General features: G+C 43.6%; 1 protein-coding gene across 2 annotated transcripts in view; it reads right to left on the bottom strand.

Annotated features, from left to right (window-relative positions):
* Positions 1-9,073, bottom strand: part of MARCHF4 (membrane associated ring-CH-type finger 4) — a 118,734-nt gene extending 109,661 nt beyond the window's left edge. For both annotated transcript variants that reach the window (XM_083431026.1, XM_083431025.1), the window contains exon 1: positions 6,554-9,073. In XM_083431026.1, coding sequence (XP_083287152.1) covers positions 6,554-7,072 — 519 coding nt within the window. In that variant the 5' untranslated portion in view covers positions 7,073-9,073. The remainder of the gene's footprint in view (positions 1-6,553) is intronic.
* Positions 9,074-27,542: the final 18,469 nt, after the last annotated feature.

Below are 27,542 nucleotides of genomic sequence, written 5' to 3' on the forward strand. Positions count from 1 at the left end.
TGCTGTTTCTTCTTCTTCTTCTTTTTATAAAAAACAACAACCTGTCTGCCTTTTGTATTGTGTAGACCTTACCTGCAGAATATTCTATAAACCTAAGAAATTCTGAGTATATGTTCATATTAACATATAGGCATCATATATTAAATCAAAGCATAATCACTAACACCAATATAATCTGACTTGGCAAGAAAGTTCTGGGAGAAAATTAAAGTTCGGCTAGTGAAAATGTTGAGTTATGAATTTCCGTTGCATCCACTTACAATTCTATTAAATTATTTGGAAAGGCCAATAAAGAAAGAACATAAGGAAATGATTTCATATTTGCTAGCAGCTACCAGAATTTTATATGCTGGCAAATGGAGGTGGGCAATACTCCCAAACAGTTAAAGAATGGCATGATAAAATATGGGACTATAATGATAATGATAATGATGACAACAACAACAACAACAACAATAACAACAATTTATACTCCTCCCATCTGGTGACTATGTGGTGATGGCAGAATTAATGCATTACCCAAGATTTGAGGGCTTAACATGTTCATGTTAAGAAGGAACATTTTTTTTGGGAGTATTGTAGAGTATATGGAATCTGAGTGTTAATTATGGATTTTCAATGTTCTGAGGAGAATGATAATTGGAACTCATCTGTATAACATTTTCTTCTTTCCTGTTGCTGTTATTGCTGTTCCTATCACATATATGATTGCCTGTTGAAGAAAAAATATATGTCTGATAAATAATAGTACTAATAACAATGTTTCGTGTGCACTGAGATTGACATCAAATACCTTCCTCAAAAGGCCACCTTAGATGCGTGAGGGGTAAGTGTGAAAAAACAGGCATCCTTTGTGGTGGCCCTGCAGATGTGGAATCCTCTACTTTAAGAGCTGCATCTGGTTACTATGCCACATTGATTTCAGGAGACTCTGAAAACATACCTTCCAGGTGTGAGGTTGTGGTTGTTGTTTGTTTCTCTTGCATCCTTTGCCAACATATTGCCCTCCAGCTACTTTGGACTACAACTCCTATCAACCTCAGCCAGCACACTTGTAATCTAAAACATCTGGAACACACCTAAAAATAATATTAATAAATATATAATAATAAATAAAAAAGCAAGTGTTTGAGGGCCAAACTATGTTATGTTTTTATTATGTGAGATATTTTAAGTTAAGTATGGAGGTGGGGAGCAGCTTTCATTTAGACTGCAGAGCATGGTGAGGGAGGTTTAACCCTTCTCAAGGGCATGGGGGCTCTGGCAGGGTACTAGAGCCTTCCTGCCTTCTTCCCCAAACCCAGCAAGGACTTACCAACTTTGGGAATGAGGGGGCGGTGGCTCTAAGACCTACAAGAGCCCTCCTTCCTCCTTCCGAAAACCTGGTGCCTCTTACCTGGCAGGGGCTAGAGAGGGTATCAAATTTTGGCCTTGCACAGGGTTCGCCCCCACTGCATTGGACTTGAACTTAGAGGGAAAACTTTCATTGGTGTCAATGGTGCTCCTTGTGGGATCAAAGCTGGGTTGGTTTCCATCCATGATCATGGCCAGGAAAGGAGGGAAAAAACATCCCTTCCCTGTGCACTTAATGCAAATGGAGGGGGAGCCTTCCATGCCTAATTATTTTAAAATCCAGCAATGTGTGTTTTGACCCTAAGGCTGTAATCATATAATCATATACCCACTTACAAAGGAGTAAGCTCCACTGTACTCAATGGGACTTACTTTTGAGTAGGCAGGCATACAATTGTGCTGCCATTGTCTTAAGGCTTCAGTGCTCTCTAAAGCAGACTGTTTGCTTTAACGCTGATTATAATCTCTACATACACACACACAAAGGCACGCTTCATAGATTCCATCTTTCCTGGACTAGCGCAGAAAGATAAACAGTTTGTGTACCTCTATAAAGATGAATTATGCAGGATACGCAAGGGGAATAGTTGCATGCATCTTCAGAAGAGTGGCTTTCTAAACATATAAAAAAGAAATAAAATTCCACAAGGTGTAATTTGTCTGGCAGAGGGGAAAGAATGTGTATTTAAACAGAGAGGGTTTTTTGTTTGTTTGTTTGTTTTTAAATCATCTTAAGGCATTTTGCTGAAACCATCAATTACAGAAGTCACCACCAAGGACTGTGTCTCAGTGGTCATTTATCCTCTGGCTAACAGAGTATACTGCAAATCAGCACTCTGGTTCTGTGCAGCGATCAGGTACAAGAGTGACACTGGCAGGAAAGAGGAACAATGGGGGTTGCTTTACACAGGGTCAGACCCATTGGCCCAGCAAACTCAGTATTGCAAACACAAACTGGCAGCAGCTCTCCAGGGTTTCACTATTCCCATTCTTACGTGGAGATGCCCGGGGATTGAACCTGGGACCTTAAGCACACATAATAACAATAACCAATGCTCTCTATGGACACCTCAGCACCAGGACCTAGCCCAAGAACTGCAACAGCGGCCTTAGGAGCTCCCACCAAATCCTTTGCATGTCATGTTTGTACCTTTGTTTGTACCTATCTCCAAAGAGATTCTGACTTGCCCAAACCACAGAAGCTTGTACAAATGTATGCCCGTGTCAGGGCACAGCCATAGGCAGCAGTCAGATGTGACTCAAAGCTAAAGCTAAAGCTAAAGTCAGATGTGACTCAAAGCTATAAGAGCCTGTTTTTTGGTTTTTGTTTACTCAAATTATCATTTCAAACAGGAACTCTTCTTGTCTAAAAGGACTCAATGACCAACCAACTGCCACTCAATCCAGAGAATGATAATGTTGAATCGCTCAGAATAATGTTCCAATCACTGTTCTGTGACTCACCACATGGGGACAGCTGCCAAAGAGCCATTTCTAGTTATAGCCCTGGTAGAGACTTACAGCTGGTCAAAACAAACATTGGACAACACAGTACCAGGACATCACAACCAGCAACAAGATCTAGGTAACCACCAGGGCTTTTTCCCCCCCAGCTGGGCACTTCAGTTTTTCTAGATACCATTCTCACTGCTGGGCAAAGTGAAGTCACGCAAGATCCCTTCTGTTTCCATTCCTCACTATGAATCTCTCTGCCAAACTCTTTATGTTTTAGATGCTGCATGAGTATGAGCCATCTCCACTACCCTTGTGAGATGCTGAATTTTTCTTATCAGGCCGCAAGACATGCTCCATCCAATGCCCTTACAATAGACTCAAGGCTCTACTAAAATGCTGACGACTAAAATGCCTTTTCCTTTCTTCCTTAGGAGACCTTAACATTTACACTCACAGTATAGCAAAGTCAGCTCTGGATTCCACACAGTGATGGAAGAGAAACTACAGCAAATCCTGATTCCAGCCCATTTTTTGGTACAGCCTCACAAACTAAGCTAGGAAATATATGTCACCCCTTATTCCATTACATTACTCTTACACTAAACATTAGCAGCAGGATTACCCCAAAAAAGTAAATGCTAATTTCATGAGTTTGGGATGACAGAAGTGCCTGGTGTGCTCTGGTCCATGGGGTCATGAAGAGTCGGACACTACTAAACGACTAAACAACAACAACGGAATTTTTACTACCAAATGCAACATTTGCTGTACTAAGGATGGAGTTGGCGCATAGCACTAAGAATCCAGTTAATATAAAACATTTCCACTCAAGCCAACCTCCGTTCTAGTAAAAGGGCAGGATTGGGACTGCAGCAGAACTAAAGAGATCTTCCAGCAGATTCTGAACCTACCTGGTATAAGTGCATTGCATTCCCCCTCCTGTTCTGCCCAGTTGCTGCAGTGCCTGTGCATTTTATGTGCAGGACTGTAGTTAACCCTTCTCAGTTTCTGTTTTTAAAATATATGTATTGTACTGTGACCTTCTTACATTTTTATTTGTTGGAGGGAAAGTATTTTTGTCCTTCACATAAAGCGGAGCCTGTACTAGTGGATTTCTGCAATTTGGTATTAGCCAATGTGCAGCTGATCTTTGAGAGCTGCAGTGAGCCACAGGTTGGATGCTTGGTGTATGAATAACTGGTTGAACCCTGGATGTGTATCAGTGTGCAACTGAGCACAAGCATTCTGGGTGACAGCAGTGTAATCATCAGAGTGATTGCTATGTTGGTGCCTGCATGTTGTCAGGCCAGGGACCAGTTTTATACTACACAAAGCATTCATCACCCTGCTTGCTATTTTGGATCTATATCTGCAAATAGCGCAGCTCAAGTTCAAATTGCTACTAAACGTATGATGGAAGAATGTTTTGCAGCTGGTTCATTTACCATTACTGGAAGACATGAAAGACCATCTCATCCACACCTTCTCACCACGCACTGTCTGTTGGAAGGCTGAACCATCCACTCAAACAATCCACTGGTCAAATCATACAATTGAAACCACAGTGGCCCACCAGAATTGGAAGCCATCTGATGTTTCACAGGCAGCTTTTCAGAATGCTACATGTGGAAGCATTATTCTCGGTCTTCCTTTCCTTGTGTGTGTGTTTTTTAACAACAACAACATTAGCACCACTATTCTTTCAATAATACTTTATCACTGAACAGGCTTTACCATTCTCAACTTGTTCAGCATTTTTTGATTGGCCATGGTGAGTCCTTTTGCTGGCTCAAAACTGAGACTCAGAGATAAAGATGCCCAAGTCCAACCTATGAAATATTGTATGAGAACAGAGGCAAATTCAGGGTCTTCATTGTCTGAGTCCAAGGTGCCAGCCTGACTCTACAGAGATAAATCCTATATTCTGACTCTGCATTACAGATACTACAACATCACTTTATTTTATGAAAGCACCTAATGTGGCCTCACAAATACTACACAACCATTCATGATCAGGGCTACAGGATATCCATGTTAAAACAATGTTTGTGATACAGCACGGAGTAGCTCCAGCTATTTTAATAATGCTGAAACGTGTGCAACTGTGGATCAGATTGTGGTCAATGAACACAATTTAGTGGAAACATCTGCTCTGAGCATATTACAATCAAACAGGAGTTGCACAATAGCATAGTATGTATGTATGTCCAAAGGCTATGAAAAAGAAACTGCACCCCAAATGTGTCCAGTGTATCTGATTGTGATGGGTGAGCCCTCACACCAAAAATGAAAGTTTAGAAGTTTTGTTGCACAATTTCAATTGCTCATCATTCCTAATGAATCATTATGTCATTGTGCTTTCTAAATACACTTCCTAGAAACGTGTGCTGCTGTTTGTTTTTTTAAAAAAACTAATTGCTTTAAATTGCTTGGATGTTTGTTTACTTTTGCCTTATTTTGTAATGTTTAAACATCTGCTAGCTGAGCAGTGCTGAAATTCAAGCTTTCAGGGTGTCCACACATTTTTAGCATTTCAGAAGTTAGCCAATCTGAGGCAAGCTTGTTTAATTCATTAATTTGATACACTGAGATCTTTCAGTCAGGTATCAAAGATGACATTACTTTCATTATGCACAATATTTTCTAACACATGAAATCACACAAGCTTGGATACAAACTTAGACATACTTGGAGAGTAGACCCATTCAAATGCATAGACTTCAATTAGTCAAGACTAACTTCCAATTCAACTGATTTCAATGGGTGTACTCTGACCAAATCTGGATCACACCGAACTTAGAAAGTCGGAAAGATTTCCAAAACACTTGAAATGAAATGCTGTCTGGGGGAAGCTGTATAGTCCACTTTTCTCCATCAAGTTGCAAACCATCAGTCAAACAAAAGCGATGCCTCTGCTGTTTGGAAAGTCAAGCAACTAAACATAATACCAAATCAGTAGTAGGAAGGCAATAACAGTGTAACCCTGAGCAATACTTGCCTATGTCCATGTAACTTTCCATGTGGAATGCTATTGACAGAGAAAGACAATCCATCTACGGGAACTTAAAACAAAGAATGGCTAGCACCTTCACGGCTGACCACAAAAGGCGGCTCACAGACCCTCCACAAGTGCATTAAGCTGTATTTCTTTCACTCATCATTTCTTTCACTTCTCTGTTGCATGGAAGAGTAATGCCTGACCTGGCACAAACTACCAGGAATGTAATTAAACTCCACCAGCAGAACAACTACGTATGTGGAGCTTAATATTTCTGGATTTCTTCTTCTTCTTTTTTAAACTGTACTTTATGTTTACTACTGCTTATGCAGAAAAGGAGGGGGATGGTCCTGGACCCTTGTTGCGATACTTTTTTTTGGAGGGGGGTTGTCTACTCATGTTTGTGATTGGTGTATGGACCTGTGTGCTTTTGGTCCTGGGCCTACTGTGTTGCAGTACTTTTCCAGTCCTCTTTCATCAAAAGTTACCAAGTTGGGGCATTGTGCCCACTGACTCCTCCACTCTCTTTTTCTCTCTCTCCAAACTTCACTACAGATACGGATAAATGGAACACCCCAGGTAGCTGTGTGAATGTGTGGAGGGGGGGGGGAGCCTTTCCAGCCTGGGTGGAGAATCAGTGTGGAGATGGGTGAGGGTGGGGAGGGGGGGCAAGTGCTATTTTGGAGGTGTAGGAAAGTCTCTCTCAGGTGAATGTAAACATATATGTGCATAAACACACACACTCACCTGCTCTGGGCCCTGAAAGCAGATCCTGCAGAGCGGTGTCCTCATGCCACTGTCCAAACTGCTCCCCAGGGAATACCGATCTTCCGCCTTCCCTTTGCAGAAGTCCTCGGAGGAGGCGCTGCTCATCATAGACATGGGCTGCTCTCCCTCTCCTCCAGGACTTCCCCACTCCTCTTCTGGAGGGCTCGTTGCCCCCCCTCCCCCTCCTCCTCCTCCTCCACCACCACCCCCGGCAGTCGGCGCTCTCCAAGGTCCCCTTCGCCCTCCATAGAGCGTGGTCAGCGTGTTGTTGTTAGAAGCCTGCAAGCTCAAGGCTTGGTCTCCACTGTTCATGGGAGGGAGAGGCGGCGGCGAGGGCGGAGGGGGCGCGGGGGGTCTCCTCAGGAGGAAGACCTTCAGGTCATTGAACAACATGCGGCAGCGGCACTTGAGGAGACCCTGGTGGCGCAACATCTGTCTGGGGATCAGCAATCCGCAGCAACAGTACCATAAAACGATCGCACCGGTTGGTATTAACATGTGCCTTCTCTTCCAGACAGGCACGGGTGGGAAAAAATGGGGCCGGTAGGGGGCACCCAAGAGCAAGAGGGCTGGATTGGTTAATTTCCGTTTCCTTTTCCCTGCTCCCACCCGAATTCACTGATACATATATAAGAGCTAGCTAAATAACAAAAGTGGAATTTGTAGGAAGATCTTTCGGATATTTCACAGCAACCCCGTTTTAAAAACACACACACACAACAATCATGAGGTTTCCTTTTAAAACAACAAACAACCACAAAATATTGATTTCAAGCTCCTCCTTCCCACATCTCCTTTTTTTAAATGAGCAATTCCACAATTCCTTTTTAAAAAGTTAAAATGATATAGTTATGGAAAGAAGCCTTATCCACTCCAAGTGCTGGGTAGGATAGTTCGGAAAATGTGGTGGAAACTGATAACAATTGGTAACTCCAAAAAAAGGAGGAAGTGGAAGAGGAATTCAAGTCACCAGAAGGTGTGGAGAAAATAAATATATGTGTGTATATAGTTTTTTCCAACAGTATTTGGCATGTCAAGTATTTCTCCTTATTACTATTTTTATTTAGTTGGAACGTTTTAAAAATGTGTCTCTGACAGAATATCAGCAGAGCAGATCATTAATAAAATGCAAAATTAGTTCTTGTTTCTATCATCATAATCATTATTAATAGTAATATCAAAACTGATTTCATTGAAAAAAGATGCACACATTTCTTGGGGGAGAGGGGAAAACACACCCTCGATGTGAAATCCTCACCGATTACTTGAACTGTTACTTTATTAAAATATTCTCAATAGAAAATTTGAAAGTCCTGAAAGGAAGTGAGTATTAAATGAGGTTAATTTTTTATATACCCAAATTCACTGGATTTTGTTTTCACTCCCCGTTCCAGGAACTGTCTGGACCACACGCACGCATACACACATTATTATTATTATTATTATTATTATTATTATTAGGATTGAGGAGGGGACGTGGATCTTAGTAATTCCTCCAATGGTTTTCCCTCCTAGACTTTGGGGAAGAAAACAAATCCGTAGAAAACGGTTCTATCCTTTTCGCACGAAATTGACCAAGAGAACGTGGATCTTACATTGTCACGTTTCCTTTCCCCTTTCACAAAATAGGGACGTCATCAAACGCATTGACAGCCTGTACAGACCATTGTGGCTGACGCGGAGGAAAAGGTGCGTTCAGCAGATGCAGGGATCTCCTTTTGATGCATAAGGCTCCTTCTTTTCCGCCGCTACAACCGTCTCCAGTTTCATCTTCCTCTTCCCCTGTCCTCCTCCTCCTCCTCCTTCTCCTCCTCTTTCTCTGACTGTTGTTTTCGCTCAATGGCATTGACGCTCAACCATTGCAAGTCTTTAAAATAAAAAGAGGTGGGGGTGGGGGACCCCACACGTAGATAGTATCCTCGGCTTTGGGTAGGGGAAAAAAATGAAAGCAGGCTTGTTAGGAATACGATGTGCCAGATCGAGAAGGGGAAAAAGCGAAGAGTGGGGGGTATTTTGCTTGAAGCTCCTCGCGTCTGGGCAGCGATCAGCTTCTCCCTTTCACCAGCCTCCCCTCAGCTCTCTCCCATCCGGCTTTCAGTGATGATGTGGCTGTTGCTACCTCCTTGGGATGCAATGGGAAAGGAGGATAGTTTTGCAGTGCAAATGGGGATGTTGAGGAAGGGCGGGAGCGAGGAAGGATGGGTGGAACGTGATTCTCTCTCCTCCTCCTCCTCCTACTGCTGCTGTTCAGCCCTTAAATAAATAAAGCCAAGACAGAAAAGCGACGGCGGGGGGAAAGAGCGAGCGAGCGAGCGGGAGAGGGAGGATAAATTCAGGTTGTTGCCCAGCCTTGCTTCTCTCCGCCTCCAGGGCCGGCAGTCGCTGTCAATAAACCGTTTGGGGTGGGGGAAGGAAAGGTCTTGCTTAGCATAGAAAATATGCCCGGGAAGCTGGAGGAAGCAGCGGCGGAGGGAGGCTGGTCAGAGCTGCTGCAGTTTCAGCACCAAAAGGCTATGGACAGCTCCCTTGCCCAGCTTGGCGCGCTACTGGGGAACTGACGCAACTAGCAGAGGGATCCGAAGAGCAAGGGGGGGGGAAGGGGGGGAGAGAGAGACACACACACATACAGAGAGAGTGCTCGTGTGAGAGAGGGGGCGGGGGGAGAGACTAAGTGCTACGGAACTGTGAGCCGCCTTGTGTTAGCTTCCACCCTCCCCAGCAATAAATTAGGTCCTGCGAGTATTATGTTGATATGGTGAGGCTACTGTTTCCTTTGCTGCCTGCCTGTTCGTCTGCTCCGTGTGTGTGTGTGTGTGTGTGTGTGTGTGAAAAAGACGGTGTCTGTGGGTAAGCTGTAAAAGCGTGTGTCCCTGTATGTTTGTGCGTGGGAATTGCCTGCCTTCCACTTTTCCGCGTGAACGTGGAAGGGTGATCACTGTGCGCGTCTCGTGGGAAGGCAAAGGTAGCTCCTATTCCGCACGCCGTATCTATGCATCTGCGAGTGTGCCATACATCTCTAAGAGCGATCTCTACGTGGTTGTCTGTGTACAGAGGAGTGTGTGTCTGTGGCGCTGCTTCTCTGTTTTCTGGAAGCTGTGCTTTACCTACGTGCACCTATGAGTATTAGGAACACATTTTCTTTGTGTGTATCGTTGGGATGTTGTGAGAGTAGGAACTGATCTCTCACCTGCACAGCTATTTTATGTATATAAGGTCTAGTATCCTTTTTATCTGCTTTGCGGGAGAGGGGGTTGTTTTATTAGTTTATCTGCTTAGCAAAGTGCAGTCATAAAGTGCAGATATCTGAAGGACAGCAACTCAATTTGAGCCCACGTCTTTGGGAAACTAGTGTGGGTGCCTTGAATGAGGAAGCTATGCTTCAATATATCTATTTTTATTTGTGTGTATTTAAGTGGAGAATAAGGGACGCGGGTGGCGCTGTGGGTAAAAGCCTCAGCGCCTAGGGCTTGCCGATCGAAAGGTCGGCGGTTCGAATCCCTGCGGCGGGGTGCGCTCCCGTTGTTCAGTCCCAGCGCCTGCCAACCTAGCAGTTCGAAAGCACTCCCGGGTGCAAGTAGATAAATAGGGACTGCTTACTAGCGGGAAGGTAAACGGCGTTTCCGTGTGCGGCTCTGGCTCGCCAGAGCAGCGATGTCACGCTGGCCACGTGACCCGGAAGTGTCTGCAGACAGCGCTGGCCCCCGGCCTCTTGAGTGAGATGGGCGCACAACCCTAGAGTCTGTCAAGACTGGCCCGTACGGGCACAGGTACCTTTACCTTTTTTTTAAGTGGAGAATGTGTGTTTCGTTTCTCCGCATAATATGAGGACTTTCACCCTGTCCCATCAGAATGCTTGTATTATTAACAGCACACTTGTGACACTGCACATGTGACTTGATGACCCCTGTTCTCAAGTGGCATGGCATAATTTTGATCGTGTTTCCTCGTGAAACTTAACACACACAATAGCAGAGCCTCCAAGAACAACAGCCACTGATCATCTTCAGGAATACTTTCCCCACACACGGGAAATATTAGCTCACTTCACACATGAAGGGTTTCAGGTCACTTAGAATGAGATGATTTAAACAAATATATTACATGTTTTGGCACATCAAGTGATCTATTCTACTGCTTGAGTTTAGTTGCTACTTCCAACAGGCTTCACTGAGATATCAGAAATGATGGGTTGTAGGTAATTTTAGGGCAAAGTCAGTCAGTAAACTGAGTTGTGGGTTGATGGGTCAAGGCTTGGTGGGCCAAATCAGACCTGCAGGCTGCTAGTTCACCACCTGTTCTAGACGATGTGTAATCCTGCATGCAGTTCAGAAGATTTCAAAGAGGGTAGTGGGCAATCTGGTTCTTCTGAGACACCCCCCCCCCCGAGATTAATTAGCAGCAGAGGATTTGATGGCTTACAGGTATGATTATCTATATTTTCATTAATGCCGGGAGATGCTTTGCTCATTAAGAAATATATTAATTGTGTCCTGTTGTGTTGTTCTCTTGAATACATTCCATTATCACATACCATGGTGGCAGTGTGAATATATATGAGATAGATCTATCATCTTAGTATGGTACTGATTAAAGTATCATGGCTGCAAAGGATGCATGTGCTATATTTACACTCTACCTTGTTACAAAAGGTACACAAGGTAGCTCACATAAAATCAACATAAAACAATCAATCAATATAAAAATGTGACCTAAAAAAACAGTAACAGAAACAAGCCAAGATGCAAAACTAAAAACCAAGTAGGGGAATACACAATAAAATCGAGATTGTAACAAAATCCACTTAAATAAATTCATATTTATTACACACCTAAAAGCAGGCCACGAGGGCTCCATAACCATATTCATCTCTCAGGTATCTATACGCTGTTTCTCAGTCAGCAGTGTACCTTGAAGAGTAACTTCTGCAGTGAAGTGTAAGCCTCAGACATGTTCATATGGAGGGATATGGTTCAGAGATATTCTGGTTGCAAACCATTTAGAGGTTTAAGCCATAACCTTCAAGTGAGCATGGACATGCACTGCCAACCAGTGAAGCCAACAGAGGAATGATGTAATGTGGTATGAAGGGGTAGCTACTGATTGAATCCTGGCAGATGCATTTTGGACTTGCTGAAGTTTCTGGGCTGTTTTCAAGGCAAGCCTTGTGTAAAGTGTACCTGAAGACTGAGGACAAGCCTGATAGAGAACTCCTCTGGCTTTCTGTATATTAATTTGGCATTTGGATTGTCCTTGGACATTATTTAGCCCTGCCCAGGCAGTTCTGCTAGTCACATGCATACCACAGCTGGTTGTAGGTTTCCATTGCAAGATGTGGCCTTGCTTTGCCTCAAACCCTTTTAGGAGGCTAGATCATAGGAAGCCAGAACAGGTCCTCTTCAGCACTGGTGCTTAAGCCTCCAAGAAGGTCCAGTGGCCAAACACATCTCTTATTTATTTTTAACACTGTAGAAGCTTATTTTTCTAGGACTTCATATTGACAATTTGACCACTGCTGCTGGTGATAAGTCACTGATGCTTTTAAACTTGAGGTGTGTGTGAGTTAACATGCTATTCTGTATCAGGGTTTTATATCAATTATTCCAGAAAAGAGATAAGCGATGCTGCAGATATACACTGATATGCACATGGAAAATCCCACAGAGATTGTTGATATACATGTAAGGCACACTCACAGATACACAAGTGGAGAGACCACTGTTGCAGTCAGCTCCTGCTTGTGAGCTTCTCATGGGCATCTGGTTGGCTACTGTTGGATAAGAATGGTGGGTTATATGGACCCTTGGCCTGATCCAGCAGGGCCTGTCTTATATAGTGTTGTGGAGTCATTTGAATGTCCCCCTACAGTTCTCTTGTACTTAGGGGTGTCCAGATAACTCCTTGGCTGTATACACATACTTACTTGCCAGCTTCCTTATGTGGTCTTATGGACCCCTGGCCCACATATCACAAAATAAAAATGGTCTTTGTATAAGTGTTGAGAAACCCTCAGCAGTTTAGGGCTTGGTCACTTGCCTCTCACCACTCCAAGAAGCAAAAATCCCATCACCAATGAACAATGCAGGGAAAAGTCAAATGTCACTCAGATGTGATACTGGGCCGGGTCTCCCTTTGTGATACAAATAATCAATAGGCTTTGGTGAGAAGCAGCATGAAGTGCAGTGGAAGTTTCTTCATTCTTCCCTAATGAAGGATAGAGGGGGGTGGATCCAATTACTCAGCACAGCCAAATGAAAACAGCACGTGCAATTAATTTGCCACAAATAAGTTACACTTCAAACCACTGTAAAGTGTTAAACACTTTATCACTGAGAGTTGATGTGCCATGGAAAATCAAGGTTTTGTCTTTCACAATAGACCAAAAAACCAACCCTATGGAAATATATTAAGGATTCTATAAGTTGCAGTTCTTGACTGTAAAACAGTCATTTGATTAAAAACAAAAGAATATATAAAGGGCTGTCACATGGAGGATGGAACAAGTTTGTTTTCTCCTGCTCTGGAGGGTAGGGCCCAGACCAATGGCTTCAAGTTACAAGAAATGAGATTCTGGCTTGACATCAGAAAGAGCTTTCTGACAGGAAGAGCTGTTTGACTGTGGAATGGACTCCCTCAGAAAGTGGTGGCCGTGGCAGACCTTGAGGCCCTGAGCAACACCAAAATTCAATGCTCCCAACTTCTTGCCTTCCATTCTACATAATAGTTGTGGTACCCCCTGCAGCACCTCCAAGGCGCCCAGTGAACACCACTGCATACAGTGAAACTGAACCAGTCGCACTCCCCTAAATCTGCCTCTGGTGTTGGACTTTCTTGGAGGTTTCAAAGTAGAGGTTGGGTGACCATCTGTCATGGAGGCTTCAGCTGAGAATCCTGCATTGCAGGAGGTTGGATTAGATGACCCTCGGGATTTCTTCCAACTCTACAGCTCTATGATTCTATGAAAAACAAAATATTAAGGAAACATCAAAATGACGTTTCTTCTTCTTCTAGGAGACAGTGAAGTGGACAGAACCAAGTCAGATAAAGCAGGACTGGAGAGGAGAAGACTTTCTTATTCTCCTGCAGTTTGGCCTGTTGTAGCTCAATAGTAGATCACATGCCCTTCTCCAGGTTCCCCCAGCTATTCAGATGAGGTGGCTGGCAATCAAGGAAAGGGTCTTCTCAGTGGTGCTGCCCCATGTATGGAATGCCCTCTCCAGAGAGGCTTACCTGGTGCCCATGCTGTGCAAATGCTTTGAATTAGGTAGTTTGTGGAGTGACTGATGTGAAAAAAGGAAAAAAGTAGATGCCTGCCGTCCCAGAGTGGTTCAAACTATGACTTTCACTGCCATGGCTACTATGGCATCCTGACCTTAGCAAGCCCAGCCTGCCTACTAAGCAAATCCCCTTTCTGTCCCCTTGCTTAAGGCAGTCCAGACCCAAGAACAGCTGAATCTGCCCCAACCACTACCTGGATATAATGCTTAGCTGGTACCTGTACTAGCAATTGATGCTTGATGCATGGACTAAGTACATTTTAAATGCTACACCAACTACATGAAGCAAGCAAATCTCTACATTAAGTCACCACTGTGTGCTAAATCAGCCCTGGGAAAGGGAGAACACAAGACACATAACATTCTGATTTGACCCTTCAGGAGCAGAGAGCCGGGAGGCAGCCATCCTTTTTTAAAAAAAAGCATAAAGCCTCTTCTTGATCCTCCCTTCCTACACAAAGCAAACACTTTCCTCCACCCGTTTTGTTGCCTCCTCCTCTGTCAATAGCGGCAGAGAGCTTCCTGTTCCACTTAAGCTTCCCTTAATGGGACAGAGGCTCCCTTGATTGCTTTGTTCTCAGCCACATCCCCCTGGCAAGCCATCACTTAAAGATACTTCACTGAAGGCTCCTGACTGAACTCTCAATGATCAGGAGCCTCCTGCCTCTGCGAGTGTTGCCTTGCAGTAAGACTTCCCGTGTCTTTCCGGGATGAGGATGCAATTAAGGGGGAAAACTTGAGTGTGGTAATTAAGCGGAGCATCTCTGACAAAACCAGTGGGCAAAACGGTTTGGAGCGGGAGCATGTTGCTCACCCGGAGGTACTCTGTCTGTAGCAGGAAGATCGGTGCCTGTTGGATGGCTGGGGAGGAGAGCTGATAAGGAAGGCAGAGCAGAATTAGTGGGCTTAGTGGGGTCGAAATGATCAGAGAGCCTGAATACTTGACAGAGCATAAAATGACCTACAGGAATGTATCAGTGTGGTGGGGTGGAAGAATGAAACACCATGAAATCAGAGCCAGCTTGCTGCAGTCTCAAAGCTGGGAAAAGTGTTATGTGCAAGGGTGGGGTGGGGTGGGGGCTGTCAACAGACAGGTACATATGCCAGGAGCCAGAGTCAGGAGTAAGTCTGCAATAAAAAACGCAGGTGTCAGTGAAGTTACATTTTTTTCAAAGAAGCAAAACACTGCAGGCCTAGTGGTCACAGCAACCCTTCCCATTAGGGCTTGCCCCAATGAAGCAGTTGTGAAGACTGAAGTTTCCTGCCTTCCCACCACTCTCTAAGGCTCTTCCCCCAGTTCCTCCTCGGCCAGGTAAAAGTGTAACTGCTTTTCATAACATTCTGCAAACAGAAGCAGAATGTGTTTAAGAACTTGGGCACATGTCCTTAATAGCTAGCTGTAATCATAGCCACTGCATTTATAAGACTCTGTTTCGTTTTTTGATCCCTGGGAACAGTAATGGGAGGTGAAAAGTGGGGGGAACCCTCACCAGATTCAGTCAGATTCGGTTGTGAGCCTCTCTTTTGGTGTGTTCCAAGGCTGTCAGGAAGGATTTCGCTCCCCAGAAACAATCTTTATTTCCCTCCATTTCCTCCAAGGGAATCAAAGGCTGAGAGACAGGATGCTGGCTGGTGTACGGATGTAGCCCAGTCCAATTTCCCCAGGAAAAAGGCTCACTGAATGGATTTTGTTCATAAGCAGGGTTTGAGGGCCAACTTGGGCGATACAGAAAACGCATGAATGCATTTGCAAAATTTTAATAAAAGCAACTGTGTGACGGAGCCTGATCTGGAGCAGGACTGTGCTGCAAGGGAAGAAAGCGTTTACTCTTCCCAGCACTGTTTTTCCAATGAGCTCCATTCCTTCTTCTGTATCAAGTTGCTGTTTGTAATTTGTGCTGATCACACTCCTGTCCCCAGGGACAAAGAGTAGCTTTGGGAGATGTGCTGGTCAATGTCCACATTAGCCATGGTCTCTATTCCTTTTTTAAAAGTAAAGCCATGCAAATATGATCATCATGTATAATCATGATGTGAGCAAGGATTCTGCCTCCACTATCCCAACAGCTTGGTTAGATAAGATGCAGTGAGATTTAGATTAAATTTAATATATGCCACCTCCCCATTAAAAATGGCACTCTACATAGCCAATGATACATGCTAGTGAGGACATGGGCCTTTAACTTATAGTGAGCTAAGGCTCACTAGTTTGATTCATCTGAAGTTCTAGCTCGGCAAGCACTTTCTTGTGGCACAGATGTGGTGGACTATGAAGGTGATCGGTGGCAGGGAATGAGAACCTGGAACTCTCCAGGTCTGGTTTGGGCTACACCTCTCAACACCTCTGAATACTGGCTATGTCAAAATCCAGCAGCATTGGAAGAGTCAGAGTTTCCACATCTCTGTGAAATGGGAAGAACACAAAAACATAAGAAGATTCTGCTGGACCAGGCCATTGATTTTCCACCAACCAGGTGCCGGTCAGGGTGTCCCTAAGAAGAAAGCTCTGACTTTCCCCCCTTTTTTATGTAACATGTAAAGCGGCAGATGGATGAGAGTGTCTGCTGTTAAGTGCATTCATCCCACATAATTGTGCTCCTATCCTTAGGCTTCCAGTTTTCAAGACCTAAGCAAATATCTGTACTTGAAGTTTGCCCACTGTGCTGCAGAAGATCAGGGACTCCTGGCAAAAATGTGATTTTTAAAAATTAAGTCATCCAACATAACCAAGTATGTCTTTATAAAAGGCTTCAGGTTGGCTCCAAAGGCACCAGGCCAAAGGCCAAATGCTTGTAACTACCCAAGCAATGTAGTAATTATCTTAAAAGGCTGGTCCTCAAGGGACCTAGAATTTAGGGATTAAGTAGGCAGCAAACACTGAGAATCTGGATACTTCCTGAGTATTATTTATGTAGCTGACCTGCCCCTGATAATTTTAGCTGAAGTTCTTAACTATGCAGAGCTGCAGTTCAAGCTGCCTGTGGGATAATAGTACTTATGTACATATATTGCAGAAGGGGCAATGTCAGTGAATGCACCATAGCTGTATGAGGCAGGGCCTGCCCCTAACATTAGACAGGGACAGGTATGCTACATGGCCTGCCCTAGACATCCCTAAGCTAGCCTGCTGCCTTCAGGAGCAGTGGAGGACTCTATCCCATGACAAGTGTTGAACAACTATTAAATGGCCTCTCCAATCAGCTTCCATACCTAGAATGGAGGGGGAGGCCCTGTCTTGTCTTTACCCCAGGCAGCAAAAATATCTTGGGCAGTGAATAGAACAGAGCAAAGACGAGCTCATCTTGTGATCTTCACAAGGGTCCAGTGCCGAGGGCCTTCTGGTGGTTCCCACACTGCGAGAAGTGAGGTTACAGGGAGCCTTTGAAGGTGACTTGGAAACTGCAATTAATCCAGAATGCGGCAGCTAGACTGGTGACTGGGAGTGGCCACTGGGACCATATAACACCGGTCCTGAGAGACCTGCATTGGCTCCCAGTACATTTCTGAGCACAATTCAAAGTGTTGGTGCTGACCTTTAAAGCCCTAAGCGGCCTCGGTCCTGTATACCTGAAGGCATTTCACATCCCCAAATCAGAGATGTGCTAGTTGTGGCCCTCTAGATGTTATTGGACTTCCAATTTCCACCAGACCCAGCCATATGGTCGAGAGGCAGGTCTGATGGGAACTGTAGTCCACCAACATCTGTAGGGCCAAGGGTTCCCTTTGTGTACCCCAAACAAAGTATATTCTCCCTACTCTTTCTTTTTTATATATTTTTATTAATTTTTTAACAAAAACAAAAAAAACCCAAACAGTAACAAATACAATAAAAACTACAAACAAAGAAAAATATACACAAAAACAATGTTGAATCCATAAAATGGGATTCTCCGAACCCCCGGTTCCTTAAATTTCCATTTCAGCTGCATATAATTTCTACTCTAAATTATTATTTTTTACCTCAGATTTCCTGTACTATTTCAAAAATTACAAGTGTTTTCAAAATCCTGCCAATGTATTAACCTGTTTACAATACTTTTGCAAATACATAATAAACATTTCCCATTCTTTTTTAAATTTCTTGTCATCTTGATTTCTGAGCTTTCCAGTTAATTTTGCCATTTCAGCATAGTCCATTAACTTGGTTTGCTAAACTTCTTTGGTGGGGACTGCTTCCTCTTTCCATCTTATTCTCTCTACGCTTGACATTCCCGCTTGAATTTGCAAAAGACCCAGTTCTCTCTGTCTAATGATGATACAATTTTGTTCTCTCTTCATCATCCATCTGTATCAGTAGAAGTTATTCTGATATAGTTATATAAGTATTTTTAGTATTTAGTATCTCAGGATACCCTGGCTAGTCCGTCCTGGGTCTTGTAGTAGACAGCAAAGTGCAGCAAAGGAACTTGAAAATTAGGCTTTACATCTCTCAGGCATCTTGTACACCCATATTCTTATTCCTAAGAATCCCAAATGGCCTGACCATAACCACACGTTCAAATTCTGTGAGATTTTATTCTAACCCTTGTTAGTGGTCAAATCCAAGGTGAAAATCCACACCTACTTCCATTGCCTCCTGACATGCACCAGGAGGGGGCAACCTGAGCTATCCCCATTTATAGGGAAAAAGCCTAGATTGGGAGAATTAGCATATGAGATAATGTTTCTTTCTGAAATCCCCAAATATCCCTATTCTGGGATTTAACATCATGGGCAGCCCATATTGACTCTTGAGCTGTGGCATCTCATTTCTAGAACAGCAGGCAAACACGCCCGACTTTGCATAAATACAATGCAGGCAGCTCTAGTTGCTTACAAGCCAGATAATCGTCTTAGCTTCATAGTAACAATAGAGGAATTTTCCTGGTTGGCAGAGGCACCAATTGCTTGCAAAACATAGTTCTGACTCCTTCCCTGTGGAGGAAGGCTTCTTGGGCCATTGCTGAGTTTATTCCATCTGCATGGTATTAAAGGCACAGAAGCCCCCTCTGGCAGAAAGGTGGCCAATCTATTTGTAAGCATCTGGCATTGCAACTGGATTTCACCCAAAGGAGTGCTAATTTGAAAGATTCCCCTTCTAGCAAAATTTCTATGGGGAACGAATTCTGACAATGAAATTTCACAAGGCAGTCAGATTGAATTTCCCAGGTGTCAAAAAAGGTTATTTATGTATGCCATTACTGCAGCCTGTGTTTTATTAGCCCCAAAATGGAAAACGAGTGATGTCCCAACCAAAGAAGAGTGGCAACTTAAGTTGACAGAATATGCACAGCTTGCAGATGCAACATATAGAATAAGAGAACAAGAAGAATATATGTTTAGAGAAAATTGGAAAATGTTTATTGAATATATGGGAAATAATTGGGTACAGTTGAAAACGTTGGTAGCGTTAAGATAAATTCAGCAGTGTAAATAAGTTTTGATGGACGCAATAATGGAATATTGATTGGTATAGTTACATGTGATTTATGACATGTAAAATGACCCATGGAAAGAGAAGAAGGGAAGTCATTGATATTTTAAGGATGTAAAAATGAGTACTTTAAATTGTAAAACAGAAAATTAAATAATAAAAAATTATATGTAATGACATTTCATGAAGCACTTTCACACCCCACGTCAGCAAAATGGCCACCCAGAAAGTGGCCAGTAGTCTCTGAACATTGGCATGCACACAGCAAACTTCATTAGGTTGAGTGGGTCATGCCATATCTCTTGTAAACCCACCTATGTAAAATATTTCGTACATCTGCTAAGCTTTGCAGCAGGCCTCATGAACTGGGAATGCCCACACCATACAGTCATACCTCGGGTTGAATACGCTTTGAGTTGAGCGCGTTCGAGTTTTGCTCCTCGGCAACCCGGAAGTAACGGAGCACGTAACTTCCGGGTTTCACCGCTTGCGCAGACACTCAAAATGACGTCACACGCATTCCCAGAAGCGGCGAAAAGTGATGTGCGCACAGACGCGCCATCGCTAGTTACATTTACCGGTAATTCTAGATGCGAACGGGGCTCTGGAACGGATCCAGTTCGTATCTAGAGGTACCACTGTACTAGAAGTTGGCTTATAAGTACGGCAACATTTTGTAATGGAGTTCCTGGCAAGCAGTATGCTGTGGCTAAGACATGACTTTATTAATATTCCCAGTGTTGTCCTCCTTTTTCCATGCTCCATTCCACTGGGGCTCTCTAGGAACAAAGGTCCAAAAAATGAAGCAACTGCATCTTGTAAGGATACAACAGGACCCTTAAGGCCTATCTACACTACAGACCTACATATCAGTTTTATTTCCATTACCTATCACATCTTACACCAAAGAATTCACAGAATTGTATGACTGTAGTGAGAAAGTGAAGATCCCAAACCTTGCACACAGAACTACAGTTCCCAGGGTTCTGTTTACCAAGGAACAACTGTTAAGCTAGTGATTCTTCAGAGCTGAAACACACAAACCAATGTCTCTCTGCAGATACTGCTTTCCATTGCTCCCTGTGGTGTTGCTTCCACATGGCAAGATGTTTTTCTGTAATGTTCGGCCATTCTGTTTCTCTGCCCTTTTAAAAACTACCTAAACATGGGCTGGCAGCAGTGCCAGATTTATGTATAGGCTAAGTAGGCTGAAGCCTAGGGCCTCTAAATCTAGGGGGCCTCGCCAGCCTGCCCTCTTCCCAGTGGGAAGTCTCCCCTCTCCCAAAATTGCAAACCCAAGACTTCATGCGAGGGCAGGGCAACTCAGGCCCAGAAACTATGAGACACAGGGCTGGCAAGTGGGGCCCAATTTGAAGCATTGGGGCCCAACATGATTTATTTTTGTAGGGCCCTAGTTCACAGCCAAAGTCTGCAAAATCTTAGAGATATACAGTGGTACCTTGGGTTAAGAACTTAATTTGTTCTGGAGGTCTGTTCTTAACCTGAAACTGTTCTTAACCTGAAGCACCACTTTAGCTAATGGGGCCTCCTGCTGCTGCCGCGCCGCCAACGCACGATTTCTGTTCTCATCCTGAAGCAAAGTTCTTTACCCAAGGTAATATTTCTGGGTTAGCAGTGTCTGTAACCTGAAGCGTATGTAACCTGAAGCGTATGTAACCCGAGGTACCACTGTACTGGTAAATAAAATCCATCTAGATTGCCCTGGTGCCCATGGGGCCCAGTTGGCCCAATTGCCTTAAGGCAATTAAGGACTGACAAGCCCTGCCCCTCTCAGGTCCCTGGTGTCACTATTCAGAGTATAGACTCAAGGACTTATTATGGAAATAAAGGGGGGGCACTTATTGGAAATCAGTTTTGTCACTTCTCTCCCCCCCCCCCCCACACCCCCCCCCCCGGGACGATGAGCCCAGCCACCTTTTATTCACAGTCGCATAAGCATTACACTACAGCATGGCCATAAACCTGTACCTATACACCCAATATGTACCAATGGAGATTTATGTCCAGCAATATCAAGTTATAGGAAAACTGGTGCTATTAACAGTAATCCTTCTAGTGGGTTAATTGGTTAGGCAACTTCCATGCACATGATGTGTGTTGCTAATTATTTCCCCAAAGAGTTAAATGATAACTAATCAGAGGCAGCCACAGTTGCAAATGGCAACAAAATATCTGTAAAAAGAGGAGGAGCAGGTTTGCTCAGGTGAGTTGCAGGTAGAAATACTGTTTGTAATGAAGTGAGAGCAGTAGTTTACTTGCTCAAATTAACAAATAAGAAAATTTTGAGAATTTAAATGTTAGATTAAAATTTATTCATTGAGAAGCAGATTGTAAGAAAAACACTGGGGCCTAATAGTAGAGTGCCTGGTATCTGGTGGGCAATCTCATCCTTTGTTTCCACACTGTGGCTGCAGACCAAATCACCTATCAGGACAGTTATGAGATTCAGGTGAGGGTCAGAGGCCTTGTCAATCCCAGCAGGTTATATAAGAGGACGACCATCCTGGCCAGGCCTTTGTCCTGGCCGCAGCATGAGGCTCTTGGATGTCTGTCTCCCACATGCCTCCATCAGCTGCCATGATTACTCCCCTACTATTCCAGTCTGCTTATCTGCACCCTTAACTCCGTATTTTGGTGCCCAAGTACCTGATAAGGAACTGCAGGTGAGTCCAGTTCCCAGGCAGGAAAGTCTCTCTTTCACACTTCACAGAGCCCTGTTGGTGCCTGTAGCATGCACTGTAAATTGCCCACCAGCAGAGAGTGGCCTTGGGGACCAGGGAAGGCAGCAGTGGGAAGGAATCCAGAACTACCTGTAGAAGGCAGGAGGCCAGGCTGCAGGTTGGAAACTAGACCTCATCCTGAGGGAAAATAAGGATAGGGATCAGTTCAGGGTCAGAGGAACTGCATTTTGTCTCATTTTATTTGTGCCTGCTGGTGTTTTCCTTTTCTGTGTTTAAATTAAAATACCTTTTGTGTTTCAAATCCTGTTACTTGTAGATATTCAAGAAAACATTTGTTCTTTGTTTAAAAGCCCAGTCTGGTGCTGTGACCAGAGTCTCCCCTGCTCTGCCCACTACCAGTGCCTTAAGAAGGGTCCTGGGAGGGGAAAAGCCCAAAAATGTACAGGTGCCAAGCCCTCCAGGAGAAACCCAAACTTAGGGGTTTTCATCTCCAAACCCCAGGAGTCAGCCAGAGGGGTCTCACTGCCCCTCAAGAAAGGCATAGGGAAGTCAGTGAGTGGTGGCAGCTACTGAAGAGTGACAGAAGCCCATGTTTATCCAGCTGAAGATTAATTTTTATTTTTATTTTTAGATTCTAATTGAAAGATGAGTAAAAGGCTTGAAAGTGGTGCTAGCAAGCAGAAGAGACAGAGACTCGAAAATGCTATGATAATGAAGTTAAGACCAATCACGGCTTTCGTGCATCAACCACTCATTGAAGCAACAAGAGCTGACAGATCACTTTAAATCTGGTGGGCTGTTCAGCTGCGGATTGCTGCCTTGATGCTGTGAACTGTTTTGGCATTATCAACGAATTTTATTCTTTCTTTTCATCCTCCACAAAGAGATGGGCAGTTCTAAAACCACTTTTGCCACCTCAGTCTAAAGTGCCTAAATATTTGTCCCACACTAGGTGGGATGCACACGCAAAAGCCACAGAAGCTGTTTTGGAAAGTTACAGTTCTATCACTGATGCCCGCAGTCATTTGTACTCTGGTGTTAATGTGAAAGGGAAACCAGGCTCCAAGCTAACAATCTTTTGCAGAAAATGGAAGAACTGGAATTTGTGTTTATGCTGCATTTTTGGACCCATGTGCTAGGTCAGCAAAGCCCTTAGAAATCAGACCTGTTATTGAGTTCTTGTGCAAGTTTGTACAGTTCACTTCTGGATTTTTTAAGGAAAAGTAGAGATGATTTTGATGAGCTTGAGAAACAAGCAAAAGCCACCTTGCCAAATGTCAACTACAAAAAGTGGAAACAAAGAGTGAGGGAACAGCAAAGAAATAACAGAAGTGCACCTGATGCCTTAGATGCACTTTCTTCAAGAGATAGGTTTAGGATAAAATCCTTTATTCCTATATTAGATGCACTTGAGACCAATTTAAAAATAAGTACTATGTACAGTGATGTTGCCATTCTTGCTAATTTGACCACAACTGGACCTAATGTTCAGGGGTCCCTTTAACCTTAACTAAGCAAGAAATTAAGCAAGGTGTTGAACTGTTGATGGAAGCATACCCAGAAGATATTGACCTGAAACTTACTGATGAACTTTTCACCTGTACGTGACACAAAGGCGTAGGCTTACAGCAGAGCACTCTCTCATACAGACCTTTATCAAATTATATACAAGGAAAAAATATAGATGGCCTTTCCTAATGTGGAAGCAATCTTGCAGCCATTTCTTAGCTTTATGGTTACTAACTACTCGGGAGAGAGTATTTTAAGACTCAAAAGAATTAAAAATTAAGGGCCACAATGTCTCAAGACAGGTTGTCTGCACTGAACATTCTGTACACCGAAAGTGACAAACTTAGACAAACAAATTTTGATGAAGTTTTGGATGATTTTGCTATGAGGAAGGCTAGGGGGGAAACATTTTAGCCTTAATGTATTTGATGGTTGTAGTTTACTTCTTAATATGTATTTTAAAACTGACTTTTTAATGACAACATAAAGTAGAATCTAAAAGTGCCACACTGTCAGGTAATCATGATCATATTATTTATACTTTCCAGACAATATAATTTGCAAACTCAAGGTGTTTACCTTACAACTTCATTTTCCTAAAAAATCATGCTTATTCTACAAAAGGTTTACAAAGCTCACTTATTGCAAAAGTTTTTCAGTGTTAATTTTATGCAATTTTTTTAAAAAATCACCATGGTATTTAACAATCGCATCTTATGTCCTTTAGAGGAGAAATTGTGAATTGCAGAATTTTAAATACCCATCACCATCCTTGGCTTCACTCAGTTTTGTTTATAACACTTTTCCATTTTCTTCTAGTCATGAGGGGGATGGGGAAGGGCCTCACAAGTGAAGTAGCCTAGGGCCTCTCTTCATCTAAATCCGGCCCTGGCTGGCAGTAGCATAAAGTCCACTCCACAGCAAGTTGCTGGAGATAAATTGGTTCTTGCACCACAGGGATCAATTGAAAGCAGATTCTCCAAGTGTCCCTATTTTATTTTCTAGGGACGTCCCTGATTTACAGAAGGTGTCCCAGTTTCTGATTGGATCCTGGAATGTCCTGCTTTTCTTTAGGACGTCCTGATTGTCATTGGAGAAATGTTGGAGGGTATAGAGTTATCCGACCCCTGAGCCATCTGAAGGCAATCCTGTATAGGGAAGTTTTAAAAATGTTGAATGTTTTATTATGTTTTTATATATGTTGGAAGCTGCCCTGAGTGACTGGGGCAACCCTGTAAGATGTATGGGGTATAAATAGTAAAATTATCACTATGGAAAGGGACGTCCCTATTTTTAAGGGGAGAAATGTTGGAGGGTAATTGAAGTGGCTTTTCATACAGCCTGTTTCTACCATGAGACTGAAAGCTATCATGGATTGTCCTGCTACTACCACCAATTGTACAAAGCATATTATGTCCATGACCTTGTTAGCCTTATTTCCAAACGGTCACATCATATTGCATGGATAAATGCTAGAGTTTACAGTTTCAAAAATGAGAAGTTGACTACAAAGGATTAGTAATAGTAGTAGATGATTTTGAATTTGAAGAAATCAGCAGATTTTGAATTTAGGGTAAATTTAGTTCCAGATTTGGTTTTGTCTTCATAAACATTCGCATATCCAAAATTGTGAAGCGTGCTGAGTTTGCTTGCATGCAGAGCCGTTTGCATGCAGAGCCGTTTTCCCCATAGGGCCAGGGAGCCGGCCTCTCAGGGGCACCCCAGTGAGTGGGGGAGCTGCAAGGCTTTGCCGGCGGCTTCCCCTTTCCCTGCACGCCCACCAGCTGTGCACTGACAACCATATGGCTGGTGGGTGAGCAGCTTCCCTCCCAACCCTCTGCGGGGATTGCTCTCCCACAGCAGCTTGGGGGAGAGTTGCACCCCCCCCCATGGCTGGCAGTGCGCAGCTGTGCCCCCCCCCCCCCACTATCCATGGGACGCTGGGTGGATATTTGCACCCCGGTGCAATCTGCTAAAGACGGACCTGCTTGCATGCAGAAAAAGTGAGAGTAAATAACATTATATATCAAAATTAGGTATAAAGGCATTCAGCTCCTTAGTGCTTTTTACTAATACTTATTTCCTGATCACCCTCTAGTCACTGAAAGCAGCCCTTCTTGGATGTAATCATTCAAATAAATTCCATCTCGGGCTTTTGCTCTATCTTCTCTTTGCAGGATCAAACGAAGCAATCCGTTTCTTGCCCCAGGGACTAAACCTTGGCTACTCACCTCCTGCCATGCCAGTGACATCTCTTTGGAAAAAATAACAGCACACATGCAAAGTGCACTGCTTTTATGAGCACTCCTGTTATTGCTTGCTGAGCTTTTTTCCTGGAATAAGCATTGTTTAGTATCTGTCAATATTTCAAGCTGATCTATGCTAGCTATGTTCCCATCTCACCCATTAAATGGAAACTTAACATGTTCTGATCCCAGAGCAACCCTTTGTAGAAGAGAATGCAGGGAGCAGATAACAAGTCAGCTTCTTGGACAAAATGGAAGTGGAGTGGAAAGAATGTTTCATATCTAAATGCTGTCCTTGGAACAAGTGGTGTGGGCTGACTAAGAAACCATCACAGAGAAATTCTACCATCCTACCCATCAGTTGTAACTTTTTCAACAGGGAAGGGCCACACAGAGGCAAGTGTAAGTTGTGTGGCCCTCACATTTATGATGTTGGCTGAACATTCATCAGTGTCTATGTGTGCATACATGTGGTCAGATAGCTCCCACAAATCTCTCTCTTTGGTGATCACTCGTAGCCGAGTAAGATTGTCTCCCATAAACGGTTTTAACAATGAGTCCGTGACTGCGGAGGCCAATTCTGGATCCACAGGTCCTTCCACAGTGGAGACATTGGTTTCTGGGTGGGAGTTGATCACGGTGTGATTTGCCAAGCACGCCTTCCTCTTAGCACATTTCTCCCTTGCGTCCCGAGTTCAAGTGTCTTCAAAGCCCATGACACCTTTGGGTAAAGGCTGTTCTCCAATTGGAGCTCCCACAAATACCAACCCCACAGTAGGGTAGAAGCACAGCTGACAATGGCAAGATGGTCCCAGAAAGCTCATGCGGCTTCCTCTCTGGTTCCTTTTTATCAACAGGTCCGCCCCCCCCCTTGATAAGTACCTGATATTTTAATTACACAGTTCCTTCCTTTATTTTTATTTTCATTTTATTCGTTGTATTGTTTTGTAATCTTGTTATAAATGTTGCATATATATATGTTCATATAAAAATAATTTGAATGCCCATTCACAATTATGTCTAGTCCAGTACAGCCAAACTTCATGTTTAGAAATATCACAATACAACCTGTCCTAGAATATGTCACTTCAAAATGCAGGCGGGGTTCCATGTTTGACTGTTCTTCCATATCCATTATTTTATGGCCTCCATAAATAGCACCCATTTGTTTATATGGAGCAACACTGTGTGGAAGCAAAACCTACCATCTTGTAAGCTATTGACTCAATGACCCATCTCAATGGTATTACAGATCACAGCTGTTTTCTTCTCTCCCTGTGAGATTCTGGACACTGCATGTAAGAGAGGCCCATGGCCTGGCCATTTGGCCTGGCATTTTTTAGGGGTCAGTTTTTAGGGGTTTTCACTACAGAATGCTATGAAATGATGACAAAAGTTTGGCATTGGTTTTGAGGCGATTGGATGTTGGGTTTTTGGGTACCCCTGTCCCCCCCCCCCAGCTTTGAATGTCTATTGTTTGAGGGGCACTACAAAATGCAGGGTTTAGAAGCAAAGATCACCAGTCACCAGTGTCAAAGAAATGATTGTTCAACATCAACTTCGTTGGACTGGTCATGTTGTTCGGATGCTTCCAAAGCAACTACTCTATTCCCAATTTAAGAATGGAATGTGAAATACCGGTGGACAACAAAAGACGTTTAAAGATGTTCCCAAGGCAAATCTAAAAAAATGTAGTACAGTGGATCTGTTCCGGAGGCCCCGCTGCAACCCGAAAATGACACACACACCAAAGTGCTGCGTCTGCGCACGCGCAGCACAATTTAGGTCTTCTGCGCATGCGAGAGCAGCGAACCCAGAAGTAAC

This window comes from Podarcis tiliguerta (genome assembly GCF_965153285.1).
Source record: "Podarcis tiliguerta genome assembly, chromosome: 1".
NCBI classification, from domain to species: Eukaryota; Metazoa; Chordata; class Lepidosauria; order Squamata; family Lacertidae; genus Podarcis; species Podarcis tiliguerta.